At 40.9% G+C, this 24,092-nt stretch overlaps 1 protein-coding gene across 1 annotated transcript; it reads right to left on the reverse strand.

The window, feature by feature from the left end:
• Positions 1-3,574: 3,574 nt before the first annotated feature.
• Positions 3,575-15,823, reverse strand: Krt23 (keratin 23). The gene is made up of 8 exons (XM_090351706.1): positions 15,408-15,823; positions 11,210-11,292; positions 10,022-10,178; positions 8,338-8,490; positions 7,888-8,016; positions 7,382-7,602; positions 6,205-6,245; positions 3,575-3,930 (listed from the first exon to the last, which is right to left on the reverse strand). The coding sequence occupies exons 1-8, from the start codon at positions 15,786-15,788 to the stop codon at positions 3,845-3,847; spliced, it is 1,251 nt and encodes a 416-aa protein (XP_090207832.1). The 5' UTR covers positions 15,789-15,823; the 3' UTR covers positions 3,575-3,844.
• Positions 15,824-24,092: the final 8,269 nt, after the last annotated feature.

Consider the following 24,092-nt stretch of genomic DNA (forward strand, 5'->3'; position numbering starts at 1 on the left):
TCCCAGCCTGAAAACTATACAATTTTGAAGAAGGAAACCAAGGAAGACATAAGAACATGGAAAGACCTCTGTGCTCCTGGATTGGAAGAATTAATATTGTGAAAACAGCAATATTGCCCAAAGCAATCTACAAATTCAGGGAAATCCCATCAAAATCCTAACACCTGTCTTCTTTGATAATGAGAAAACAACCTAGAAATTCATATGGAACTACTAAAGGCTCCAAATTACAAACAGTCCTGGGCAGAAACAGTAGTGTTAGAGGCTTAACAATTTCTAAACATTGAGCTATACTACAGAGCTATAATGAAGAAAATAGCTTGGTACAGGCCTGAGAAACAATGGAACAGAATAGAAGACCCAGAAACACACCCACAGACCTATAGCCATAAGGAAGCTAAAAGCACACGCTAGAAGAAAGAAAAATGGTGCTGGGAAAACTGCATATCCACATGTAGATACTAAAACTGCATCCATCTCCTTGTATCAGTATCAATTCAAAATGGATCAAAGATTTCTGTGTAAGACCTGAAACCATGAAAGGAGTACAGGCAGGAGTAAAAGGAAACATTGGGACTCATTGGCATAGGCAGAAACTTTTTTGAGTAAAGACCCAGAAGCACAGTGAGTGGAAAGAATATGTTAAGTGGAATTTCATCAGACTAAAAAGTTTCTGTATGGCATTGGCTCTCCTTTTTGAGATATGATCTTACATCGAACTATGACCCTCCCATCAGCCTATCTGGAATTACAGGTGTGTGATACCACATCTGGCTTAACTTTTATGAATTTTAGTTCCCAATTTCACACATTATTGACAGAGTAGGGTGCAAAAATAATAATGGAGAAAATCAATCTCTGCATTTGATTGAACAATGCCATATGGATGTAGACACTAAACCATGTTATTATACTTTAGATATATACATATATATATGTTGACATAGATATAAAACATCAAAGTGATACTTTATACTTCTCTAGATTAGCCAATTATATTTTATTTGTTTTTAGATAATAGAATATTAATAGCTATTCAAAATGTTTCTGTGGGTTGGGTGTGAATGTGTGTGTGTATGTGTGTGGGGGGGGGTTTAAAATTAAGTACAAACAGAAACTCTTATGATTAATGATTCACCTGAACACATAAACTATCAGTTTTTGATGTGTATTTTGAAAAGCTTTTTGGGAGAAAGGTTATTTTATGGATGGGACTTGGGGAAAGGTTTATTCTCTGTGTCAAAGGGAAAGGTTATTGTGGGAGGTTATGTCATGTGTCATAGAGTCAAAACTCATGTCATTTTTCTCTTCATCTGAGAAAATATGTCTGTCTACTTGTTTCTACTTAGTGAAAAAGAGGCACATCTTCCTGGATAGGATGCCTATCCCCTTAATTTGTCTAGGACTGGGGAGTTCCCTGGAAAAACTGGGATGAGTTGGCTACCTTATTTGATAGAGTAAATATGAAATAAGACTTTGGAGATAGTAACGATCATTGGAAGAAAAATCATTCCAATGTTAAATTTGCTATTGCCTAACCATACATAAACTATGTCTTCAGAGGGAAGATTAGTGATTGTATTCTGAGGGTTTTTTTATAATAATTTTCTTTTTAGTTTGTCATCTTATTTTTGAATATTCTTTTAGGGATTCTATTCTTTCTAGCAAAGTTCAGATTTCATTTTGAGGAAAATATATGCAGTTGTCTCTGTGTTTTCACAGAGACAATTAATTTCAGGGCAAATTCCAAAATCTGTGGTTACTCAAGTCCTTTATATGAAATGGTACTGTATTTGGGTATAGCTTACATTTGCATATAACCTAATGTAGAAGTGATGCAAAACATCTTTATATAAGATCTAATACAATATAAATACTATGTAAATTGTTATTATACTATGTTGTTCAGGGAGTAAAAACAGAAATAAAAGATCAGTAAAGGTGCTTTTTAAAAAATATTTTTGATCTGAAGTTGATTGACTGTGGATGTGGAACATGATAGCATGTGAATGGCTAAGTATGCATTCTATGAACATTTTATAGAATCCCCAGGAAAGATAATAGGTCGCGTGGTTCATGCCTATAGTCCTATCCATATGCAAAAAAGTTTGTGAAACCCCCACCTAAACAGAAAAGCTGGATGTGGCAGTTCATGTCTGTCATTGCTGTTACGGTGGGAAGTGTAAATAGGAAGATTGAGTCCAGGCTGGAGGACAAAAGTGAAACCCTATCTCAGAAATAACCAGCCAGAAAAGCATTAGAGGCATGGCTCAAGTGTTATAGCACCTGTCTAGCAAGTGTTCAGCCCTGAGCTCAAACTCCAGTACACACACACACACACGCACACACACACACACACACACACACACACACACACACACACACACATACACACACACACAGGCTTTGCTTAAGGAACTCTTGTTTGTAATCAATTAGCACAAAGAGATTTTTTTTAGTAAAATAACATTTTTAAAAAGGGAAACAATTAAGTTGCATTTGGATCCATTCCTACCCAAAATGACATCAAATGGCACCTTGATAAATACAGCACAAAGAAAACTCATTGAAGATGTTTGTGTATTTCTTATTTTGAGTCTCTTTTAAATAGCCAAATAACAAAAACTAATTCTAAATTGTATTTATAAATTTTACTTAAGCCAATAACACATTTTTTCAACCATGTGATTATTGTGGCCTTTTTTTTTTTTTTTTTTTTTGGTGGTCACTCCTGGGACTTGAACTCTGGGCCTGGGCATTGACCCTTAACTTTTGTGCTCATGGCTGGTGCTCTTATCACTTTGAGCCACAGTGCCATTTCTAGCTTTTTGGTAGTTATTTGGAGATAAGAGTCTCACAAACTTCCCTACCGGGGCTGGCTTAGAACTGTAATTCTCAGATACCAGACTCCTGAGTAGTTTTGGATTACCCGTATAAGCCACCAACACCCAGCATATCCTGGGTTCTTCCGTTGATTAGATTTGTTAGGGACTGTTTTTCTATTCTTTGGGTATTAAGAATCAGAAACCGTAGCCATGACCTTAAAGGGAAAAGGAATTCACTTTTAGCATAGGCTCAGTTTAAAAAAATTCAAATTCAATCCTTTGCTTGAAAGAATTACTCAAAGTATCATAATATATTCTGCTTGGGTCTTCAATGGGTTACCTCCTTTTTGTCTTAGAGTCCATCTGTAATGAATGTTTTCCTTCCATCTTTTTATCTTAGATTTAACTCTCGTTTTGGTCCCCCAGAAATGTTCCTTTTTTTAAAATGTGAGATGAAAGAGTTTTTGGTCCTCTCATTGTCACTGAGGCTTTCCTTTTCTCTAGCTTCCCCTTACTTCTTTCTACAAGGAATGGCTGGACAGTCTGCAGAATTGCATGTCATTGCTGGATTGCTTAGCTTTGGAGTGACAGTTCTGTCCAATGTTTGGCTGCTGTGGACACTGAATGTATGAGGACCACTCTGAATCTCTCACGGACAATGCTCAGAGAATGTTCCATTAGAAGAACCTGTGTTGCTTTGTGATAGAAGAAAAAGACATGATGCAGGATTGAACAAGGATGTGGGGAATTTTATTGATTCCAAACCAAGACACATCTTGACAGGAATCTGAAGACTGTAGTAAGAAATCAGAGCTTTAATATCATGAACCTTGACTAAATAAAGGCTGGCAGTATATTAACAGCATGGTAAATTGATACAGGAAAAAAAAAAACGTTTCTGAATTTGCTCATTCCATGGATACCTTTAAAGACTCACCCATTAGTATGGAGGCAGGTGCTTTCCATTGGGGGGGGACAATAGTTTTTATAATAAGCAGAACTTTTTTAAAAAATTGGCCTCACACTTGCTTTTGGATCTCATTCACTTGGGACAGAACTATTCTTCCATTGACAGTCTCCTGGGTGATGGCCTTGAGTGCTGGAGCTGCAGGGAAGAAGCATCCAAGAGGTCAGTGCCAGGCTGCCCCTGTCACTGGAATCATACTCACTTCCATTCCCTGCTGTCAGCCCTGCAGCCTCTCTCTGCCTTCCAGAACGCTCACTCAGGGATACAAGGTACAGAGATGTCACCATGAAAGTCACCTTTTCCACCCACTCTAGGAAATGAAAGTCTCTTGCTTGTTCTCTGGAGACCAAGACCTTCATCCTATGTGTACCTGACTCCAGGCTCCTGCAGGGTGTTTTCTGCTCATTAGGCTCCATGACTCTTGAATCACAAATTCTTTGAGCCTGCAGATCATTAAATACCATTCGGAAAACTTCGTCTTATTATCTAGAAAGCATGGCATGTGATGGATGGGTGTGAAACCAGGGACTTTCTTCATGGTCATTGTTTTCAAAGAGATGCCTTGTCTGAATAAATGCCCTGTTCACACATTCGTCAACTGACTCAAGACCATAGGGGAAGTCAAAGCCATTAAATGGTGATACAAGAAAAAAACTTAGCTAATCCCAAATCTCTTGCAAATGAACTGGATGAACCCATCAAAAGCAAGACTTGCCATCTCTGAACATGCTTAAAGAGAGGCTGAGGGGCCATCGGTTGAAATCTGCAGAAGCATAGTTCTATGCAGATATGCCTTACTCTGTTTTCTGAATCTATGCCTGAGAGTTGTTTCATCATAAATTAGTGTTAGCTGGATGTTGTGGCTCACAACTACAATTCTAGCTACTCAAGAAGCTGAGACCCAAACAACATCTCCAGTGAATCACCAAAAAGACAGAAAACTACAATCAAGCCTTGAAGTTTTCTGTGGTTTGTTAATGGTCATCATTTGAGATAATAATATACTCAGATCATAGATATTGGGGTTAAATGAAATTAAAATTTATTACTACTGTTTCTTTTTCTTCCTTACCCCTTTCTGCATCCCAGTAGAGCCTGCTTTGTCTCTAATTTACTATAAGGCAATCTGGTCAAGAAGAGGCTAATGGCATAGTGTTTTCATCCTGATCTGACCACAGAACACATCAAGAAAAAAATCCCAGCCAAATCTCTTGGAATGGTTGGACAGAACCAAGTTCAGAAAATGATCTGTAAAATTTCTAAGAGCTTAGGAAATTGATTCTATTAACATAGACAGAATACCATGAATTACCATTTTAATGTATTTTCTGTTTGCAAAGAGCCTTCAAATACAGATTGAGCTTCCTTTATCCAAAACTCCCAAGTCCCAAAATGCTCCAAAATCCAAAACTGTTTGAGCAGTGACAAATGGAAATTTCCATACTGTGAAACAGCCAAGCGGAGTGGATCTAGCCTGTAATCCTAGCTATTTGGAAAGTAGAGGAAAGGCCACTGAATTTAGAGGCCAGTCAGGCATAGAACTTTGAGGGACTCCTATCTTAACACATGGCTATGTGCAGTGCCACATACCTGCCATTCCCAGAAAGCACAATCCAAGATAGCTGAGGCCTACAGCAGACTCTACTTTAAAAGAGGCCAATGCAGGGCCAGCAGTTTGGCCTAGTGGTAGAGTGCTTGCCTAGCATGCACAAAGACCTGGGTTCGATTCCTCAGCACCACATACATAGAAAAGGGCCGGAAGTGGTGCTGAGGCTCAAGTGGTAGAGCTCTAGCCTTGAGAAAGCCCAAGATAGTGCTCAGGCCTTGAGTTCAAGCCCCACAACTGGCAAAAATAAATAAATTAATTAAAAAATAGTCAATGCAAAAGGAGCAGGAGGCATGGCTTAAGTGGTAGAGTGCCTGCCTTCAGTGTCCAATGTCCTGAGTTCAACAAACCAAACCCAAACAAAAACAACCTGTACTGTCAAAAATAAATCTCTAAACATATAAAAACCTTTGTTTCATGAAAAATATTGATTAAAATATTGCATTATATGGCCTACCAGCCATATACATAAGGCATGCACCTTATAAAACATAATGTATATAAAACACAATGGAATTTTGTATTCAGTCTTGGGTCCCTTCTTCAAGATATGCAAATGTTTTTAAAAAAGAATTCTAAAACTATCCTGAACATTTTGAATAAGAGATGTTTAAACTGTCTTCTGTTGAGGACAATAATGAGGGCTCACTTTGTTCTGTTACTTAAGTTTTCATTGAGAATTTCTGGCCATTTGGGAACAAAATAATGATTAATAGAGGATATTTGGAGAACAGAAATAGGACTAACTACTGGATGAGTGAAAACATGGATTTGTTTTTAAAATGCAGGTCAGAATGATGGATGACTTTTCTTACCTTTTGTAGTCCACTCAGATTCTTCCATTGTCCTGAAAGCAGAGAAAGGTTAAAGTTTACTTGAGCCTTAAGCAACAATCATAAAATCCTTCTCAGTATAAATGAACTTCCTTTGCCTGGCTATGAACTCTTAGCTCCTTAATGATGAATTCTTTGTTCCTTGTTTCCTCTGGGTCATTGGAGAATTTTCTGGAGGAAAAGGTCGTGAGGACTGCTGCCATTATTTCTGGGGTCTGGAGTCTCCCAAACCTTTCCTTTTCTCTTTCATCCCACCAAACACTTTGTCAGGATCCTTTCCAGGATCAGAGTCACAAGACTGAAACCTCTGAGTTTCTCAGATTGACCAAAGTTTGGTTCAATAATTTTTTTTTAACTTCTAGCTGGGCATTGGGTAGCTCACGCCTGCAAGCCTAGGAACTCAGGAGGCTCAGATCTGAGGATTATGGCGCAGAGCCACCAGACAGGGCAGATAAACCAGAGACTCCTATTTTTAATTAACCAGCAAAAATCTGGAAGTGGAGATGTGGTTCAAGTGGTAGAGCACCCTCCTTGAGTGAAAAAGGCTAAATGAAACCAAGAGGCCCTGATTCTAACCCTAGTACCAGCATGAAAAGGTAAAAAAGAACAAAACAATAAATAAAAATATCAACAAGAAAAATTCAACTTGTAACCCTTTCTCTTGGATTATTAAATGTATGAATCTTTTTTTTTAAAAAAAACGGCTATTATTTCCTGGGTTGGTCAGAAACACTAGTCTGAGAAATCCCCCCCCTCTTTTTTTCATATATGTTTTATTGAAATTAATGGAAGGGTTACATTATATTCGCCAGATAGAAGGTGCATTACTTCACAAACATGGATCCCCTTTCAAGCACAGTTCTGAAGGCAAACTCAGAGGGCACAAAGATGTGTGTGTCCCATCTAGGAAAAAGGGTACCCCCAAACTCTCTTAGTTACTTTTTCCTTCCAGCCCTTACTAGACTGACTTCAATCAGTCAAGGAATGCAAATCTTCTCACTCAGGGCGAGCTAGCTGATTAGTTCGCACTTGGGTGTTGAGGGAAGTGGATTTGACTTAGATGTTTCCAGACAAAGTCAATGTTGTCCTTTCTTCCTCTGATAGATCCATGTGGACCCTGAAGGCTCCTCTCCCATTACCCTGGCCTCACCCGTTGGTGTCTCCTTCCAGGAGTTGGCGGTAGGTGGCGATTTCTTTCTCCAGGTGGGTTTTGATGCCCAGGAGCAGCTTGTGTTCGGTGTTCTGACGCTCTAGGTCACAGCGGAGCTGCTGTAGTTCTTCCTCATAGCGGGCGATGATCTGTTGTATGTTCTGGAGCTGGCAGGCGTACCGGGACTGGGTCTCTGACAACATGTGTTCCAAAGCAGATTTCTGAAAGAGCAAGTGAGAGTCTTTCACTAATTGATCCTTCCTTGTTTTGAGTGTGTGTGTGTGTGCGCGCACGCGTGCGTGTGTGTGCACACACTGGTAATGGAGCTTGAACTCAGAGTCTTTTCCTCTCTTGGCTTTTTAAAAATGTATTATTATTATTATTATTATTTAATTCAAGCCTGGTGCTGTATTACTTGAGCCACACTTCTAATTCTGGCTTTTTGTTAGTTAATGGGCTTTGGGGAGAAGGTGGTACTGGACCCAGGATTTTTATCTCTGAGTCACCTTGTTGTGCTGTGTCTGCAGGTCAATCTCCAGGGCTTGGAAAGTTCGTTTCAGCTCATGGATGTCAGTTTGGTTGCCTTGCACAGCTGCTGGACTGGACGTGGCCACCTCCTGGGACATAGCTGTGGACTGTGAAGAAAACACAGGCAGGAACATCGGCTTTGGGATTCTACAGCAGTGAAAACTTTCAGATTTAGTTCTCTGTGTGTGTTTGTTTCTATCTCTCTGTCTCTTGAACTCAGGCCCAGGGCATTCTCCCTTAGTTTTTTCATTCAAAATTGGGACTCTGCCACTTGAGCCATAGCTCCATTTCTGGACTTCGGGAATTTTGCAGGTTCCTTTGGAAATAAGTCTGAGATTTGTCTGCCACAGTCTTCAGATCTCAGTCTCCTGCACAGTTAGGATAACAGGTGTGAGCCGCGGACATCTGGCAGGCCACCTTTCTCTTACCTGCTCTTTAAACCAAGTGTCAATGTCCTGATGCTTCTTCTTTATTATGAGCTCATATTCGTGCCTCATATCCTCCAGGACCTTAATCAGATCTTCTCCTGGAGTGCTGTCCACCTTCACATTGACCTTGAAGTCACTTGGCTCCTCCATTTCCTATTTAAGAACAGAGGAAGAAAATGAGTTGGTTGTGACAATCAGAAGCCTGGATTCTTGAGTTGATTGGCAGATGTGGCTAGATCTTCATTTAATCAGCTTATGTGATTGTTATATGTGATGGTTGCAGTTTCTCTGGTGTGATTTTTTTTTACATATTTATGTTGATGGCAAAACATTGTATACAAGGTAGGAGCCAGTGACTCATGCCTGTAATCTTAGCTACTCAAGAGGCTGAGGTCTGAGGATTGCAGTTCAAACCCAGCCTGGGCAGGAAAGGCCATGAGACTCTTATCTCCAATAAACTACTCAGAAAAAGCGGGAAGTAGTACTTTGGCTCATGTAGCAGAGCACTAGCCCAGAGCCTGAATTCAAGCCCTTGAACAAAAACATTGTAAACATCTATTCATCTAAAACTTTTTTAGAATAAGGGAAAACCACAAGAATCAAATGCCTATGTGATTATTGGCTTCACCCCTGTTTGCAAATATTTCAGAGACAATTATGCTTTCAGAATGTTTGAAGTCCTGTCCAGCAAATAGCCTCAGGCGCCACCTGAGTATACAATTAAGTAGTTGCCGATTTTCCTTGTTTTTGGCAGCGCTGGGGTTTGAACTCTGCAGTTCTTCTATCACTCCGGCTACAGCCACACCTCCAGTCTAACATTTCTGGCATTATGCCAAGGCTGTTGGGAAGTAGCTCAGTAAATAAAAGCCAAAAAGTGCAGAGGCCTTGTGCAACTCAGTAGGGCTAATGTCTCAGGACTTCATGAATATGAAACAGCCACAGGAAAGGCTTAATTAAGAACCTTTGTCTAACCAGCTATTCAGAAACAGAGCCCTTTGATGTTCAGATGCAGCTTCTTTTGTTGCCCTAAAATGGAAATTGCCTTTCAGGCTCAGGGACTTGAAGTGAAAAGAAACTCTTGACAAGTCAGTTCAGTGCTTCTGGATTAGGGTCCCTAATTTTTGCCATTAGGTGCCAGATTCTTTTGATTCTGTCATCCCCCAGTTTGCTGCTCCTTAGGCCAATAAAGGAAGTCCACTCTCACACATTTATTCTTATAGTATATCAACAAACAAGTCCAAGTAAACAGAATGTTTACTGTTGACCGATTCATCACTAATTCACATTGCATTTTAGTAGAGTTTGGTATATAAATAGATGACCTTATAATTTGAGAAATGAGATATTTATGATTTTTGTTTTACATGTGTGTCAGTACCAGAGTTTGAGATTAAGAGTTTTGCATTTTTTTTTCTTGGCTTGCTTGCGCATGGCTGTTGCTTTACCACTTCAGCCATACCTTTAGTTAGGCACTTTTCTCTCCAGGCTGGTTTTAAGCCATAATCTCTGATCTCAGCTCTCCTGAGTAGCTGGGATTATAGGTCCAAGCCATTGATGCCAGGGTTTTGTCTGATTCTTTATGAAGGACAGGAGGGCTGGCATTCAGGTTCTGGCTTCTGGGTTTCCCTGGCATATGCCGATGAAGAGCTGAACTCATTGCCTGGAGCTCTGGGAACAGCCCTACCTGCTCATGGCGCTTCTTCATGAGGATGAGCTCTTTCCTCATCCCCTCCACTTCCTGCTCCAGGTCTGTGGTGACAATGGTCAGATCATCCAAGGTCTTCCGGAGGCCCTCCACTTCCACTTCTAGGTCTTTCTTAAATGAGTGTTCATTTTCATACCTTTGGTTGGAAGGAAGGGAAGAGTATACCTGTTGTTGGAAGGCCAAGGGCTTTGTAAGGACTTACTCACTTTACAAGTGAAATCTCTTACTTTTAAAGGTTTGATCTGGGACAATGCATGTGTGCAAGCTGCCATTTATACACATTTACAAGTGGCAGGCTCTCACTGGGCTGGTACTCTACCACTTTAGTTGCCACTTCTGTTTTGTATTGTTTTTAAAACTAGTTAATTGGAAATAAGAGTCTCACAGACTTTTCTACTGGGGCTGACTTTATGCTGTGATCCTTAGATCTCAGCCTCCTGAGTAGAAGTCACTGGTACCCAGCTCAAACATCTATTTTATTTCCTTTTTCTTTTTGGTCCTGGGGCTCAAACTCAGGGCCTGGAATCTACTCTTGAGCTTTAAAATTTTTTTTTGCTTCCGAAGCTAGTGCTTTACCACTTGAGTTGCAGCTTCACTTCCAGCTTTTTGGTGGTTAATGAGAGACAGAATCTCACAGATTTTCTGACCGGGCTGGCTTTGAACCATGGTCTTCAGGTCTAAGGCTTTTGAGTAGCTAGATTGACAAATATGAACCACTGGTGCCAATCTCATATGTCAGTTTTTTTTAAATGCACAGAGAGAATAGAACAATAAATATTCACAGACCTATCTTTAGAAACCATTACTGTATTGCTGTATTTGTTTTATTTATATTCCCTATTGAGGTTTTCCAAAGTAAATTATAGATATTATAACATTTTAGCTCCAAATACTTCAGAGAAAATTTTTTCTAAGAAACCTAATAAACGGTCAGATGTAAAATTAGGAATTATTTATTGTCATCCAATTCTTGGGTTCCCATTCAATTTTCCCCATCTTATAACATGCATTTTATATATGGTTTAAATCAGGTCAATTCAGATACCACACGTTGTATTTGTCTTTCATATTATTCAGCACAACTCTGGGACAGGGTAATGACAAAGTGAGATTTCCTTCCACAAAGCAAACATGCAATCCACACAGCTCGGTGAGGAGGGAACTTACTTGAGGTTGAAGTCATCCACAGCCATCCTGGCATTGTCAATGAGAACCACGATCTGAGCATTGGTCATCTTACCATCCACGATCTGTAAAACAGGCACCAAGTCTTGCCTGAGTCACAGCTGTGTTTCTTCCTTAGGTTTACTGGGTCTGTTGGCTTTTAGCACAGATTGCTTTTTCTCTAGCACAACAGGGAGAATTGATTTTCTGAGCACTTAATGAGGAGCCAAGTATGGTGGTGACGTGATCTGCTCAAAACGCCTCTAACTCTCCAATGGTTGCAAATATAGTTTGTGTCAACTCTGCTGTTTTAGAGGAATAGAATCTTATTATTATTATTATTTTTGCCAGGCCTGGGCTTGAGCACTGCCCTTGGACTTTCTCAAGGCTAGAGCTCTACCACTTGAACCTCAGCACCACTTTCGGCTTTTTTCTATGTATGTGGTACCTAGGAATCGAACCTGGGTCTTCGTGCATGCCAGGCAAGCACTCTACCACTAGGCCAAACTTCCAGGCTGAGGAATATAATCTTTACTGGTGAGATATTCACATTTCCAGTGTGAATAGACAGAACTGACAACGTGCCAGGTGCTGGTGCTTCATGCCGGGTGCGACCCTAGCTACTTGAGAGGCTAAGATCAGAAGAACTGTGATTTTAGGCCAGCCTGGGCAGAAAAGAAACTCCAACTCAGTGAAAATCAGCTGGGCATAGTGACACATGTTTGTTATTGCAGCTACAGTGGGAAACAAAAGCAGGAGGATCACTGTCCAAGCATGTACCTGGGCAGAAAGTGAGACCCTATTTCAAAAATAGCCAGTCCTAAGAAGTACGGGAGGCATGGCTCAGCAGTAGAATGTCTGCTTAGCAAAATGCAATGTTCTGAATTCAACCGCCAGTACAGAAATGAAAACAAAAACAAAAGTCCTAATAGCTATCCCATAGCACAAGTGGCCAGAGACACACAATATGATTTATAGGTTGAATGTGTTTGTGTTTGCAATGTATTCCATGATGAGAGCACCCCAGTTGTGGTTATTAAAACGTTGACTGAGCTAATTCTTTACCATGTAACAAAGCTCCTTAATAAGTATGGGCTGTACTGGAGCCTCCAGTTAAAGACTTTCAGTAGATTATTAATATGATTTCTGTTTACTTGAAAATGAAAAGTATTATTAGAGCATTTGCCCAAGTGACAGTGTATGTAGAATGCTATGATCAGAGACACAGGGCACATGTGATGTTTGTCATTCTCTTTAGGGAAAGCAAGTAGAACATAGTGCATTGTCCAAAGGTAGCATAATATTTTTGTAGCAAGTATTGGGCCAGCTTAGAACCTGGAGCTTTTCTTTGTTCTGTCTTTTTTCTTGACCATCCATGAGGTCTTTAGCCTTTACTTTCTGTAAGCTAGAAACACATAACCTTAGTGTCCTTGTTCTAAATCTGGGCTATTTAGCTGGAGTCAGAGAATCCTGAGAAATTCCCATTATGTTCAGACAGTGAATTCCTTCATGTAGAGAGGATTTTCTTAAGACAAAGCTATTTCTCAAAACTAAAGCACTTAAAAAAAAAACTGGCTCTTTTTAAAAACTCTACTGATTCTTTGGGATTTGGTCTCCAGAATGCATAATTGAAGCTTTCAGAAGTGTCTTTAAATTAAGCAGATGTGTTTTCCATTATAAAGCTCACATCGAGTGTCTGATTTCCCCAGTTAGCACTGGCTTGGATTGTGAATGTGAGTTCTGAAATGTATTTGATAGAGAGTATTTTGATGTAAAGCCTTTAAAATATTTTCCCACAGTTCAGGCTTACTTGATATGGTATTGGGATGCAGCCAGTATTTACGGACCCTCTTCATGGTCATAAATGGATGGGTGATGGGTTGAGAAATACTGTGTGAGGCATAGGTGTTACACCACGTGTTGTAATAGCCATTTGGATTCTCTCCAAGGCTCTAACTTTGTTCTTTTAAAATCTTGCTAGTCTTGCAGGGTATGTGATCACCTAGCTGGGAGAGGAAAACAGACTTTCTAGCCATAAACCTGAATGCCACAGATAGTACTCTTAGAGTCGTTAGGAGTTTTATTCATGATATTTGTATGACTATGTCCAAGTCTGTGCTTCTGATGGATTGGATTAATTTTTGAACTCAGTTTCTCACCGACTTTCTAAAGGACCAGCGATATTTACTCAGAGCATTTCAGCACAACCCCAGAAGGGACCAGCCCCAAGGAACCGTGGGACCTCAGCTTCCCATCTGCAAATGGTAGAGGTCAGGAAACAGGGACGACCTCAGTGTCACAGAGGGGCTTTTTGTGAAGCCAGAGATAGAAAACATCTGGAGTCCAGGTCCAGAAAAGAGTGGACATTGAAGCTGAAGGTGCTCCCTACTTTTCCTCAGAATTCAGAGTTCTGGCTCTCTAGAGAACGAGCACGTTTTCCTTTCCCCATAATCACACCCTCACTTTTCTTGATTCTATTTTTAAAGAATTTAGCAACTCTTCTATCTCAGTCTATTTATCCATAAATTGGACACTCAATCCATCAAATGAGATATGTATGAAATACGTGTGGCACTAATGCTACTGCAAAGGCAATGCTCAACTCTCATTTATTAATTATAATAATAATGCCACCTTCTTTTGAGGTAGGCTAATTGGTACTGTGCTTAGTTGGATTATGAAGCCATTGGAAGAAGATCTGAGTAAGATTTCTACCTCTCCCTCTTGCTAATAGCCTTGGAAGGCTTTTTCACTTTCCCAAGCTCTAATTTCTTAACAGGATTATTGTGAAAATTAAATTAAATGACACAATGACAGTTCTGTCATTGTAGAAAACTCTTATCACAGATACCTGACCCAACATCTGACATACAAGAAACACAAGGAATGTTCAATAATGATTTTCTCTTTCTTTCCTTCTTTTCTACCTTCATTTCCATTTTTTCCCTTTCCCTTCCCTTCCCTCCTCTTTCCCTCCTTTCCTCTTCTACTAGTGACTATATTATTTGATCAGGTATAACCTTGTATTTCTTTTGGGAGTCATTTACAAACATCTACTTTTCCCTCCATTTCTAAAACCAAAGCAACTTTATTAAATGCAAAAACACAGTGAGGATGTTGAGTCACCTTGTTTTTTTCATAAAGACAACCATGCACTATGTAGTTAAGGTAATTACACACTCAGTTATTAGGCCGATTATTCAATAATTAGGGTTCATTACAAGGACAGATTTATACTATCTTGATTGGTCCTTTTCTACCTTCAACCAAGGATGACTTGAGTATTGTGAAATAATATGACATAAATATTGAAAGCCTAGGATACCCTTTTTTAGGCTAGGTTAGCTCATGCTCTTATAGAGATTTTCTGGGATTGTTTTACATGAGGGAAAGTATGTAGTTTTTAATAGACAATAAGATAACTGAGCTCTCTCTGCTTACAGTTGAATGTCCTAGAAGGTACGCCCTTGGCATTTTAGATGTTCAATTGATGTCATTTATTTTCTAAAATATGTCTCTATAGCCCATCCTAACTCTCATATTTTCAACTTTAGGCTCCTCCTATGATTTTTCTTAGTAACAGGCCATTTCTTAGACTGGTGAGCCACCTTGAGGGGTATCTCTGGAGAGATGTTACCATGTTGGCGATTGGCCAGTCGAATGACAGATTTTAGGTGTGATCGCCACAGCAGTACAACGGAGCCTTTTGTTGGTGGATAACCACAGTGCTGTCAGGACCGTGAGGTAGAGCAGAACTGATGTAACAGAAAGGTAAAGACTCTCTTCAGCCTGGTGTGCTGTGAGCATACCAGCTGCTACCATGGCTGTGATACTGTTGAATCAGTCAGTGAGTGGTACTGTACACTTCCTGGCTACCTCATCCTTTTGAAGGTTTTTATTTTCTGGTCAGTGAAAAGAATAAATCAGATCATTTCACTCTTTAGCAAAATAGCCTCTTATATTTATTGTACTTAGGGTTTTTTTTTTGCTTCCTTCTTGTCTTACATTAATTATACAGATGTTCTCAAGGGCAAATTTAAGCAATGAGGAGGAGGCAGCCACACATTATCTCTGCAAGCATTTACTTGAAGCTCTTTGGCTATTTTCTCAGGGTTGCTTGTCCATGCTGCTTTTTCTCCCCCAGGAACTCCTGGCAATGTGACTGCTGTGTCTATCTACTGAAAGGCCACTAGCATCTTACCTGCTCTTGCAGGTGGCTGATATTTTCCTCGTATTGAGAATAATCTTTCCTGCTGCTGGTATCTCTCTGCTGGTGCCACTGGAGGATGCGGCTCTCCAGCTTCAAGTTGGCCTCCTCCAGGGCACGCACCTTGTCCAGGTAGGTTGCCAGGCGGTCGTTGAGGTTCTGCATGGTGGCCTTTCCATTTCCACTTAGGAGGGAACCATCTCTTCCAGACCCCCAAGACCCTCCAGGGGGCAGGCAGCTGGGTCTGGTGAAGGAAAGGGAGATGCGGCCTCCTCCAGCACCTCCGTGGACACTGGGGGCCCGGGGAATATTCCCTGGCTGGCCCCAGTTGCCTCTGATCCCATGGTTCTGGCTAAAGCTATGGCTGGAGCTCATCGTCCCATCTGTGTTCTGGATAGGGCTGGGCTGTTCTGTTCCCCTGCGCGCTACAACACTGAGCCTCCCTGGACTGCCCGGATGGTTTTTATGCCCTTTGTTGTGGGAGTTTCCTTCTCTGACAACTGTACTAACAAGATCCTATCATTGTGCAATGTGTGTTTCCTCTTGGTCAATCCTGAAGGGCCCCTGGGCCAAGATGCACTGTTGTTGTTTAGAATCACATCAGTATGCCACTTTGCTTCCTCCCTTCCAGTTGCCAGCTGGAGGTGTGGCGTAGGACATGGGCAGTAGGAGTCTCAGGTGTCTCTCTAATCTCCCTGTGGAATTTTTCCATTGTCTTTTTATTTTTTTGAGAAAGGGTCACATTCGAGTCTACATTAAAGGTAGTTGGTACAGTACAGATTTTTTTTAAAAGCACACACACACACACACACACACACACACACACACACTCAAGGAAAAGTGGAAGGGATTCATAAAGGGTGAAGCCAGATCAGAGCAGCATCTTAGGTCCTATAAGAAAGTTTACTCTGAGTATTTGAAGGACTGTGATTACCTGATTCTTCTGTGGTCGTCCCATTGGCATAGAAAGTAATTTCAAAGGAATTGCTCTTCAGAACAAACCCTCAATTACACTAGTAATTAATTAATGAATGGCTGGGCCTTCTGCTTCCACCTTGCCTTTTGTCATCCCTGCACACGCCAAAACCAAACAACTCGGCCTGCACCCAGGACTTGCCTTGACCTTGGGGAGGAACGTAGACCTTGCCTGCTGCAGCTCTCCCTGGCTGAGTCCTGTGATGGCTGTCTTCTGGGTGTCTGTGACCCTGCAGCAGGGACAGCAGGAAACAGGAAGTGTGCCATGGTTGTTTAACATGCTTGATTGAATCCACTGCTCTATCAGAGTAAAGGTTAGGAATGAATAAGGATGTAGTTTAAGGTTGCTTGTTACTTGGTTTAAATGGAACTTAGAAGTAAAATGTCAGAATCAGAAAAGACTTTACTGGATCAATACTGCTAAGCTACAGATAGGGAAGACTGAGGCCTGACCAGGGGTGGTGGTGGTGTAGGGAGGGAGAGAGGGAAGGAGAGAATGAGCAAGCAAGTGAGACAGAAAAAGAGCTTTTGATTTTCATTTAGGCCCTTGGATGCCATTTTCCGCCTCCCCCCCCCCCCCCCACGTTAGGAGGAAGAGCAGAAGCAAAGAACAGGAAGAATCCAATCTCTTGACAGAGGACCGATCGTCCACAGGGGCCTGGAGAGCACCAAGTGTGCCCCTCCTGATCAGAGACCACAGTGAGCAGGGAAAGTCCTCTGCTTCCCTCACCTCGCCGTGGTGGGAAGGCTGGAGCAGAAAAGTCATGTTCTGATCGTGGTATACATGGTTCCTGGTTGCTGCCCTGACTCGAGGTTGGGTTTGGCTCTGGTTTCTGTTGACATGGAGCCAGCCTGAAGAAGGAGAATGGCCATGCCAGTATGTACATACAGGGCCAGGCTCTTTCCTTGAACTGGCTCACCCCAGTCTACAATGGAACACATCACGTCCCTGTTCATGTCAGGTGTGTGTGAGAGGCATGATTCATTAATCCTATACACTTTTCCGGGTGACCTCTGGTGCGGGTGGGAAGGAGGATCCCTCCAGTTTTTTAAATAAATTATGACCTTTTATGGTAAAAATGATAATAAGACTCATAAAAAGTAAACTAATGTAGAGAAGTATAAGAAAAAGGATTTTTAAAGACGATATCTCAATTCCACAACATGGACATAAGCCTTAGTAACATTTGTTGAACATCCTTTCATACACTTCCTGTGTACATAAATTAAAAAACATACATGAGAGAAAGCAAAGGAAGGGGTGATGTTGTAAAAAAAAAATCTACTCATGGCCTGACTTATGAAATGGTATAACATGAAATGGTAACAACATTTTAATAATAACAATTACATTGTATTTTTAAAATTAAATAAAATAAACATATGGATGGCTAAATCAGTTTTAGAAAAGTGAGTTATAATTTCTTAAACTTTTTTTTAGTATCAGGTATTGAACTCAGAATTTAAAGCTTGATAGGCAAGTACTCTACCACTTAAATCCATGACCCCAGTCCTTTTGCTTTTCAGGTTATATTTTCTATACGGGGCCCCATGTGAACTTTGTCTTGGACTGAGGTCTTCCTATCTTTACCACTTGTGATAAAGTGTACAACCATACTTAGCTTGCTTTTAAGATAGGGTTTGGCTAATTTTTCCCTGGACTGGCTTTGATCTATGAGCCTCCTACCTTTGACAACAGGGATTTTGTTGTTTAAATCACAATGTTATTGTTGTTGTTGTTATAAGTACTGGTTTTGAACTCAGGTAGACACCTAGCAAAGACACCTGCGGTATACTATAAGCCCTCTTTGTTTTGGTTGTTTTTGAGAATAGAATCTCATGTATGCCTGGACCAGCCTAGACTGCACTCTTTCTATTTAACTCTTCCAACAAGCTGAATTAACAGGACTAGAGTCTATAACCATAAATAATTTATGACTAAAATCTTTTAAGTTAGTTCATATTACTATCGAAAGCTCCTGGGAATGAGCCAATAAGACACAATTTTTTAAATTTCATCTTCATTATTATATATTAATTGTATAAATAAAGATTTTCATTGTGATAACATGCTTTTATCCCTGGAGTCAAGAGTTTTACTTGTTTTCTCTTGTCTTCTCTAGCGTTCCCTTGCCTCCCTTCGCCTGCCTGCCCCTCTTTTTTTTCATTTCCTTCTCCTTCTTTTCCTCTACTCTCCCTTCATTTTCCCTTCCTTTCCTTTTCCTTCTTTTCTTTTTTCTTTCCGTTTTTCCTACTGTAGTACTCGACCAAATGATCTTTCCTGCTGTGTGAAGAGTAGACTGGAGTAGTTAGGAGTCAGCGCATCTTTAGCTACTTATGCTTTGAATTCAGAATTCCCAGTCCTCTCCCTGGCTGACGACAAAGTTGTTACCATCTGATGACATAGCATATTAGAGCCATGCGTGGGCCTAAGCCTAGGAAGAATGGACCCCATGATCCCAGGAGCTGCACCTCATTTATCATTCTCACCTTCACAAAAGGAGCCCGCCTCTTTCCAGCTTTCTTCCCAGCCCACACCAAGCCTTTGGGAGCGGGATATAAGAGCTACGTGAGTTCTTTGAAAGGAGTTCCTTAAGCCTGGTTTTGCAAAGATCATTGAGTCCTTTATTTTACCTCTTTGGCACTGCTTTGGTACTCCACCAAGGCCTGTTGGGGTGATTTTTGTTCATTCAAGGTGACAGAAGAAAAGCAGACTCCCCACAGGTGGGTGGGGAGTGCTATTGTGGGACTGAGATGATTTCACTCTTCTCCTTTCTCCTTTTTGTCATCTTAATCCAGGAAACATGAGAGAGAGAGTTAAGCAAATCCCCCCTACAAAGACCATGGTCATGGAGAATTCCTTAATTAGCTCGTGTGTTCACTTGAGCGCTTGCTGGGCGTTGCGTTCTTTTTCTTTGGCCATATCAGGAGATGTTGTGAATAACTGTAGTGCTGGTTGGCTGAAGCTTCAGCCATGCAGTTTGCTGAAACTGTGCTTGGGTAGGCTTTACCTTCATCCCAGTGGTTCATGTGGAGGCAAGACCAGTGGCAGTGGGCTGTGGGAGGCTCTTCCCCCACCCACAATGCTTCCCTACTTCACAGTTGTTGATGCTTGAAATTCAACCATTACCTGTTTGAGTCACCAGACTATCATTCAGAAAGAAACCTTTATACATCCTCCATTCATTCATGGCCACAGGCTTCATATTTCAAACATGTATTTTGCAAATTCTTGTGTGTAGTGGAGTGAGAAGGATTGAGCCGAGGATGGGGGCGGGGGGAGGGCGGTGGCTGGGAGCTAAACTTCCTGGTTTATAGTTAACCCATACAGTGATCTCCAGCTCTCTGGTTTCTGTGTTCTTCACACAGAAATGAGATGATGAATCGTTTTCACTGTAATTCACAGGGTTGTTGTGGGGAAGGAGAGTTAATGTCCATACAGGAGCTTTTTCACCTATATGCATGAGCTATGGCATAGACTTTGTAATGTGTAGGTGCTGTGCCCAGATGTGGGCACAGGATGATGATGGTGATAATGACTGTAAATGCCTCTGGGCTAGCCTACAGTCAGGATACCACAGATCTGAACTTAGAGGAGACCAATGAAGCTGTCAGCAAGTCACAGGTTTAGATTAGACAGCTTAGCCTAAAACATATACTTCTGCCTCTAGAGGAATTCAAAGGGAAACTTCAACTTCAGAAATTTATATTTTGTAGACAGTTGCTAAACAGTCAGTCTTGTTTTCCCTGCTGTGGGTGAAGGTCTGGTTATCAGAGGTAAACTCAGATTCCTGACTCTGGCATCTGAGACCCAAGCCTTTAGTACCCAGTGCCCATGACTGAGAGCCAAGATTAAATTGCATTCAGTAAATAATACTGTGTGTTAGAGAAGTAATAGAATGCGGTTAAAGTCTGAAAACACAATGAGATGATAAGGGAACGGGAATGCTACTTAGTCTAACTTGAAGGTGACACATTATGTATACATATTGAAATACTACAAGGATGCCCCATAAAACATATATAATTATTATGTGTTGATTAAGAGAAAAAAAGAGAAAAATCCTGTATCTTTCTTTGTTCTGATACTTTTATTTGTTCTTCTTTGAAACAGTCTGCTGCAGAGTTACCTTTTTTCCTTACTGTTGACACTGGAGCTTGAACTTGGGGCCTGAGTTCTCTTGCTCAAGGCTGGTACTCTTTCATTTGAGCCATAGCTCAGTTTCTGGCTTTTTGTGATTAATTGGAGATAAGCATCTCATGAACTTATCCTGCCTGGGCTGGCTTTGAACCATGAGCCTTAGATCTCAGCCTCATGGGTAGCTGTGAGCTAATGGCACCTGGCCTACTTACCTATTTTTTTAAAAAATATTGTTTTTATAAAGGTGATGTACAGAGGGGATTATACATAAGTTAGGTAAAGGGTACATTTCTTTTCAGACAATGTCACCACATCCCTTGCTCAGTTATTTTATTTATTTTTGCCAATCCTGAGCACTGTCCTTGGGCTTTCTCAAGGCTTGTTCTCTACCATTTAAGCCACAGTGCCAATTCTGACTTTTATTATGTATGTAGGCCTGAGGAATAAAACCTGGGTCTTTGTGCACGCTAGGCAAGCACTCTACTACTAGGCTACACTTCTGGCCTGCGCCACCCCCCCTTTTTTTTCTTAAAAGAAGGTATTAAACATATGGAATTTATTTTAATATCCTCAGTTCATTTTATATTCTCATTTTTCAATATAAATATCCTTAAAAGAACTCCCATATTTTAAATTTTGGTATATTTTATTCTCACACCATATTATCTGTTTATAGTTGTTTATATTTTGAGATGGGCATTCTTTCCACTTTAAGGAAATTGCTTGAATATTCTCTGTATGATGTATTATAACTAGCCCTTAGGGTAAGGCAGAGCAGTCACATAGCTCCCCCTCAGAAGGCTTGGAATTGCTCTATTTTCTCTGCGTAGGTGAAAGCCATTTCTGCATGCCTTCTGTTCACCCAACCCCTCACTCCCAGCTCTCTGGTGTGTTCATTTCCCCAGAGACAAAGCTCTTTGCTCTCAGAATAGTAAGAATCAGAGGAGAAGAGTCAAAATCCACACCAGTGAGTTGTCCTCTTCTTTCACACTGAGATTTTAATGAATCTAGGAGGGAATAAGCAGGGAGGCAAGAAAGAACAGGCAAGTTTGTAAGATGTTAAAAGTGTCAACTCTGGAATCCCATAGTCTCTGATTTGAATCTTGACTCTCCCCCACTACTTGTTTGACCCTGGAAAGTTCTGAGCCTCTTGGTGACATGTGTTTCTTGTCAGTGAACTGAGTAGTTATATAGAACATGCACATAGAGAAAACCATTTGACATATAGTAAGTGCTTAGTAATTGTTAATTGTTGTTATGGTTGTGATAAAAAGATGACCCCCTGGAGGTTATAGGGTATGTTTACACCTTCAAACTATTAGTTAAGGTATAGTCCTAAACATCTCCTATCCTTATATTGGTTTTGTGCCCTGAGGCTTGAAGTGTGACATGGAAACTTGGCTGGTTGGTGGAATTAACTTTCATCATTATACATGGCAGTCTCCAGTGTGTCTTAAGTTTTTTTTGTTTGTTTTTTGTTTTCGCCAGTTGTGGAGCTTGAACTCATGGCCTGTGCACTAACCTTGGATTTTTTTTCTCTAGTGCTCTACCACTTGAGCCACAGCATCACTCTCAGATTTTTTTTCTTTTCAATGTATGTGGTACTGAGGAATTGAACCCAGGTCTTCGTGAATGCTAGGCAAGCACTCTACCATTAGGCCAAACTCCCGGCCCCGACTCTTAAGTATTTTACAGATACGATGTATAGTTCTGACTCTCTGTCTCCCTCCCTCCCTCCCTTTGCAAGTATAGTGGCCTTCCTGGTATATCTGTACCCTAATACTGAGAACCTGTGTGTATGTGGAAAAGGGGGATGAAGGCTGCAAAAACAATTATAGTTGTTAACCAATTGGCCTTAAAGTAGGGTAGGGCAGTGAAATCTTTTAGGTGAGACCAGTATAATCTCTCAAGAGTCTGAACTCAGGGCGTTGTGGTTCCCAGAAGTGTGTTGATGAGTAGAAGAGGGAAGTAGAGGAGTCAGTAAGTGGATGGTGGAGAAGTGATGTAGTGAAAACAAGAGTTCAGACTGACCACTGCTCACTTTGGAGGAGAACATAAGCCAAGGAATGTGAGCCATCCCTTTAGAAGCTGGAAAAGGTGAGGAACCGGCTTCTCTGCTACAGATTCTAGGAAGGAACTTGGCTCTGCTAACACCTGATGGATTTTAGCTCCCATGCGACCCATAGTAAACAGAACTGTAAGTTAATACATTTGCGTTCGTGGTTAATTCATACTGCAGCAATAGAGAATTAATGTGTGTGTGTGTGTGTGTGTGTGTGTAGTAAATAGAAGTTCTTACAATGGAGTTTTTGCTAAAGGTTAAGATGAGTTAAGCATTTTTCATATTATTTATAAAACATTTTAGTATGTGTATTATTTATTAGCATGACAGTCAAGAAGTTAGGGTGGCTGTAGTTGCTAAACAATGAAGTCACCAAACTACAGTCACTTTCAGTATTGGGAAATTTCTATAAGACTTCACAGAACTTTAAGTTGACATTTTAAGTTGGCATTTGCTTTCTATTAAAAAGGATAAAATTGCACAGGATCAAAGTTGTTTCTGAGCCTGGGATAAGCAGGTGCCATCGTTTGTTAATGAAGGACCTGCAATCATTTGGAGCTCACTCAAGAAGAGCAGAATGTGGAACAGAGTGTCTGGTAATTCTGCATCTCAGGGTCCACATCCAGTGCCCGTGTTACATTGTCCTGTCTTCATCAGAGCCATGTGAAATGTGGGGAGTCAACATCTATTTGTGATGAAGAAACTCAGGTCCAGGTGACCCTGTCCAAGAGGCCCTGTCTCTAGAGGAGCTCTAGAGTTGTGGGAAAAGGGTAAGATTTGGATAAGATAGACTTGGGTCATAAGTGAAAGATGTGTAATCAGTTCTGTCCTAACAACCTCTTGTCATTTGGAGCTCATTATGTGGCCATTAGAACACACCCGTACTTCTTGCCTTCCCTTAGGCAGTCCCTCCAGAATCTCTCCTAAACCCACAGACAGCATCTCCTACCTAGACTATCCTAACCTAATACATTTGATCTCACTTCTGATGACTACCCTTACCCTCCATTTTGGCCTCTCTTCAAGAGGTCCTAGAGATGGACTTTGGATATAGCATCCCAGTCACCTTTGTAGTCTGCTATTCACCAGATAGATCAGAACCAGACATACACCTGCAACAGTTAGGCAACTAGCAATTGCTTCTACAGCCTCAAGTTCTCCCCAGGAAATTTGGTTATGTGAAAGCCATTGTTTCAACACTGTACTGTCCAGGACTATGAGCAGGATTAGAAATGTTCTCTTTCCTGATTCTCCAAATGACAGCCTCTTCATTGCATATTAGTAGAACAAAGCCACATGGTGCCAGTATCCAAGAATGAAACTTCACCCAACCATGTGACTGTCACCGTTAGAATGATATACCAGCTGCCTAATGAGGTCATCAGGTGTCCAGAGCACAGCTTCATGGGGTGACAGTGAGGCCTGCAGCAAGCATAATCACTTACCTCTGTCTTAGACCAAAGGAATTCTTGGGAGCTGACTCAATAACTTACCTTTTTAA

The sequence above is a fragment of the Megascapheus bottae genome, chromosome 17 (assembly GCF_031878675.1).
Source record: "Megascapheus bottae isolate mThoBot1 chromosome 17, mThoBot2.hap1, whole genome shotgun sequence".
NCBI lineage: Eukaryota > Metazoa > Chordata > Mammalia > Rodentia > Geomyidae > Megascapheus > Megascapheus bottae.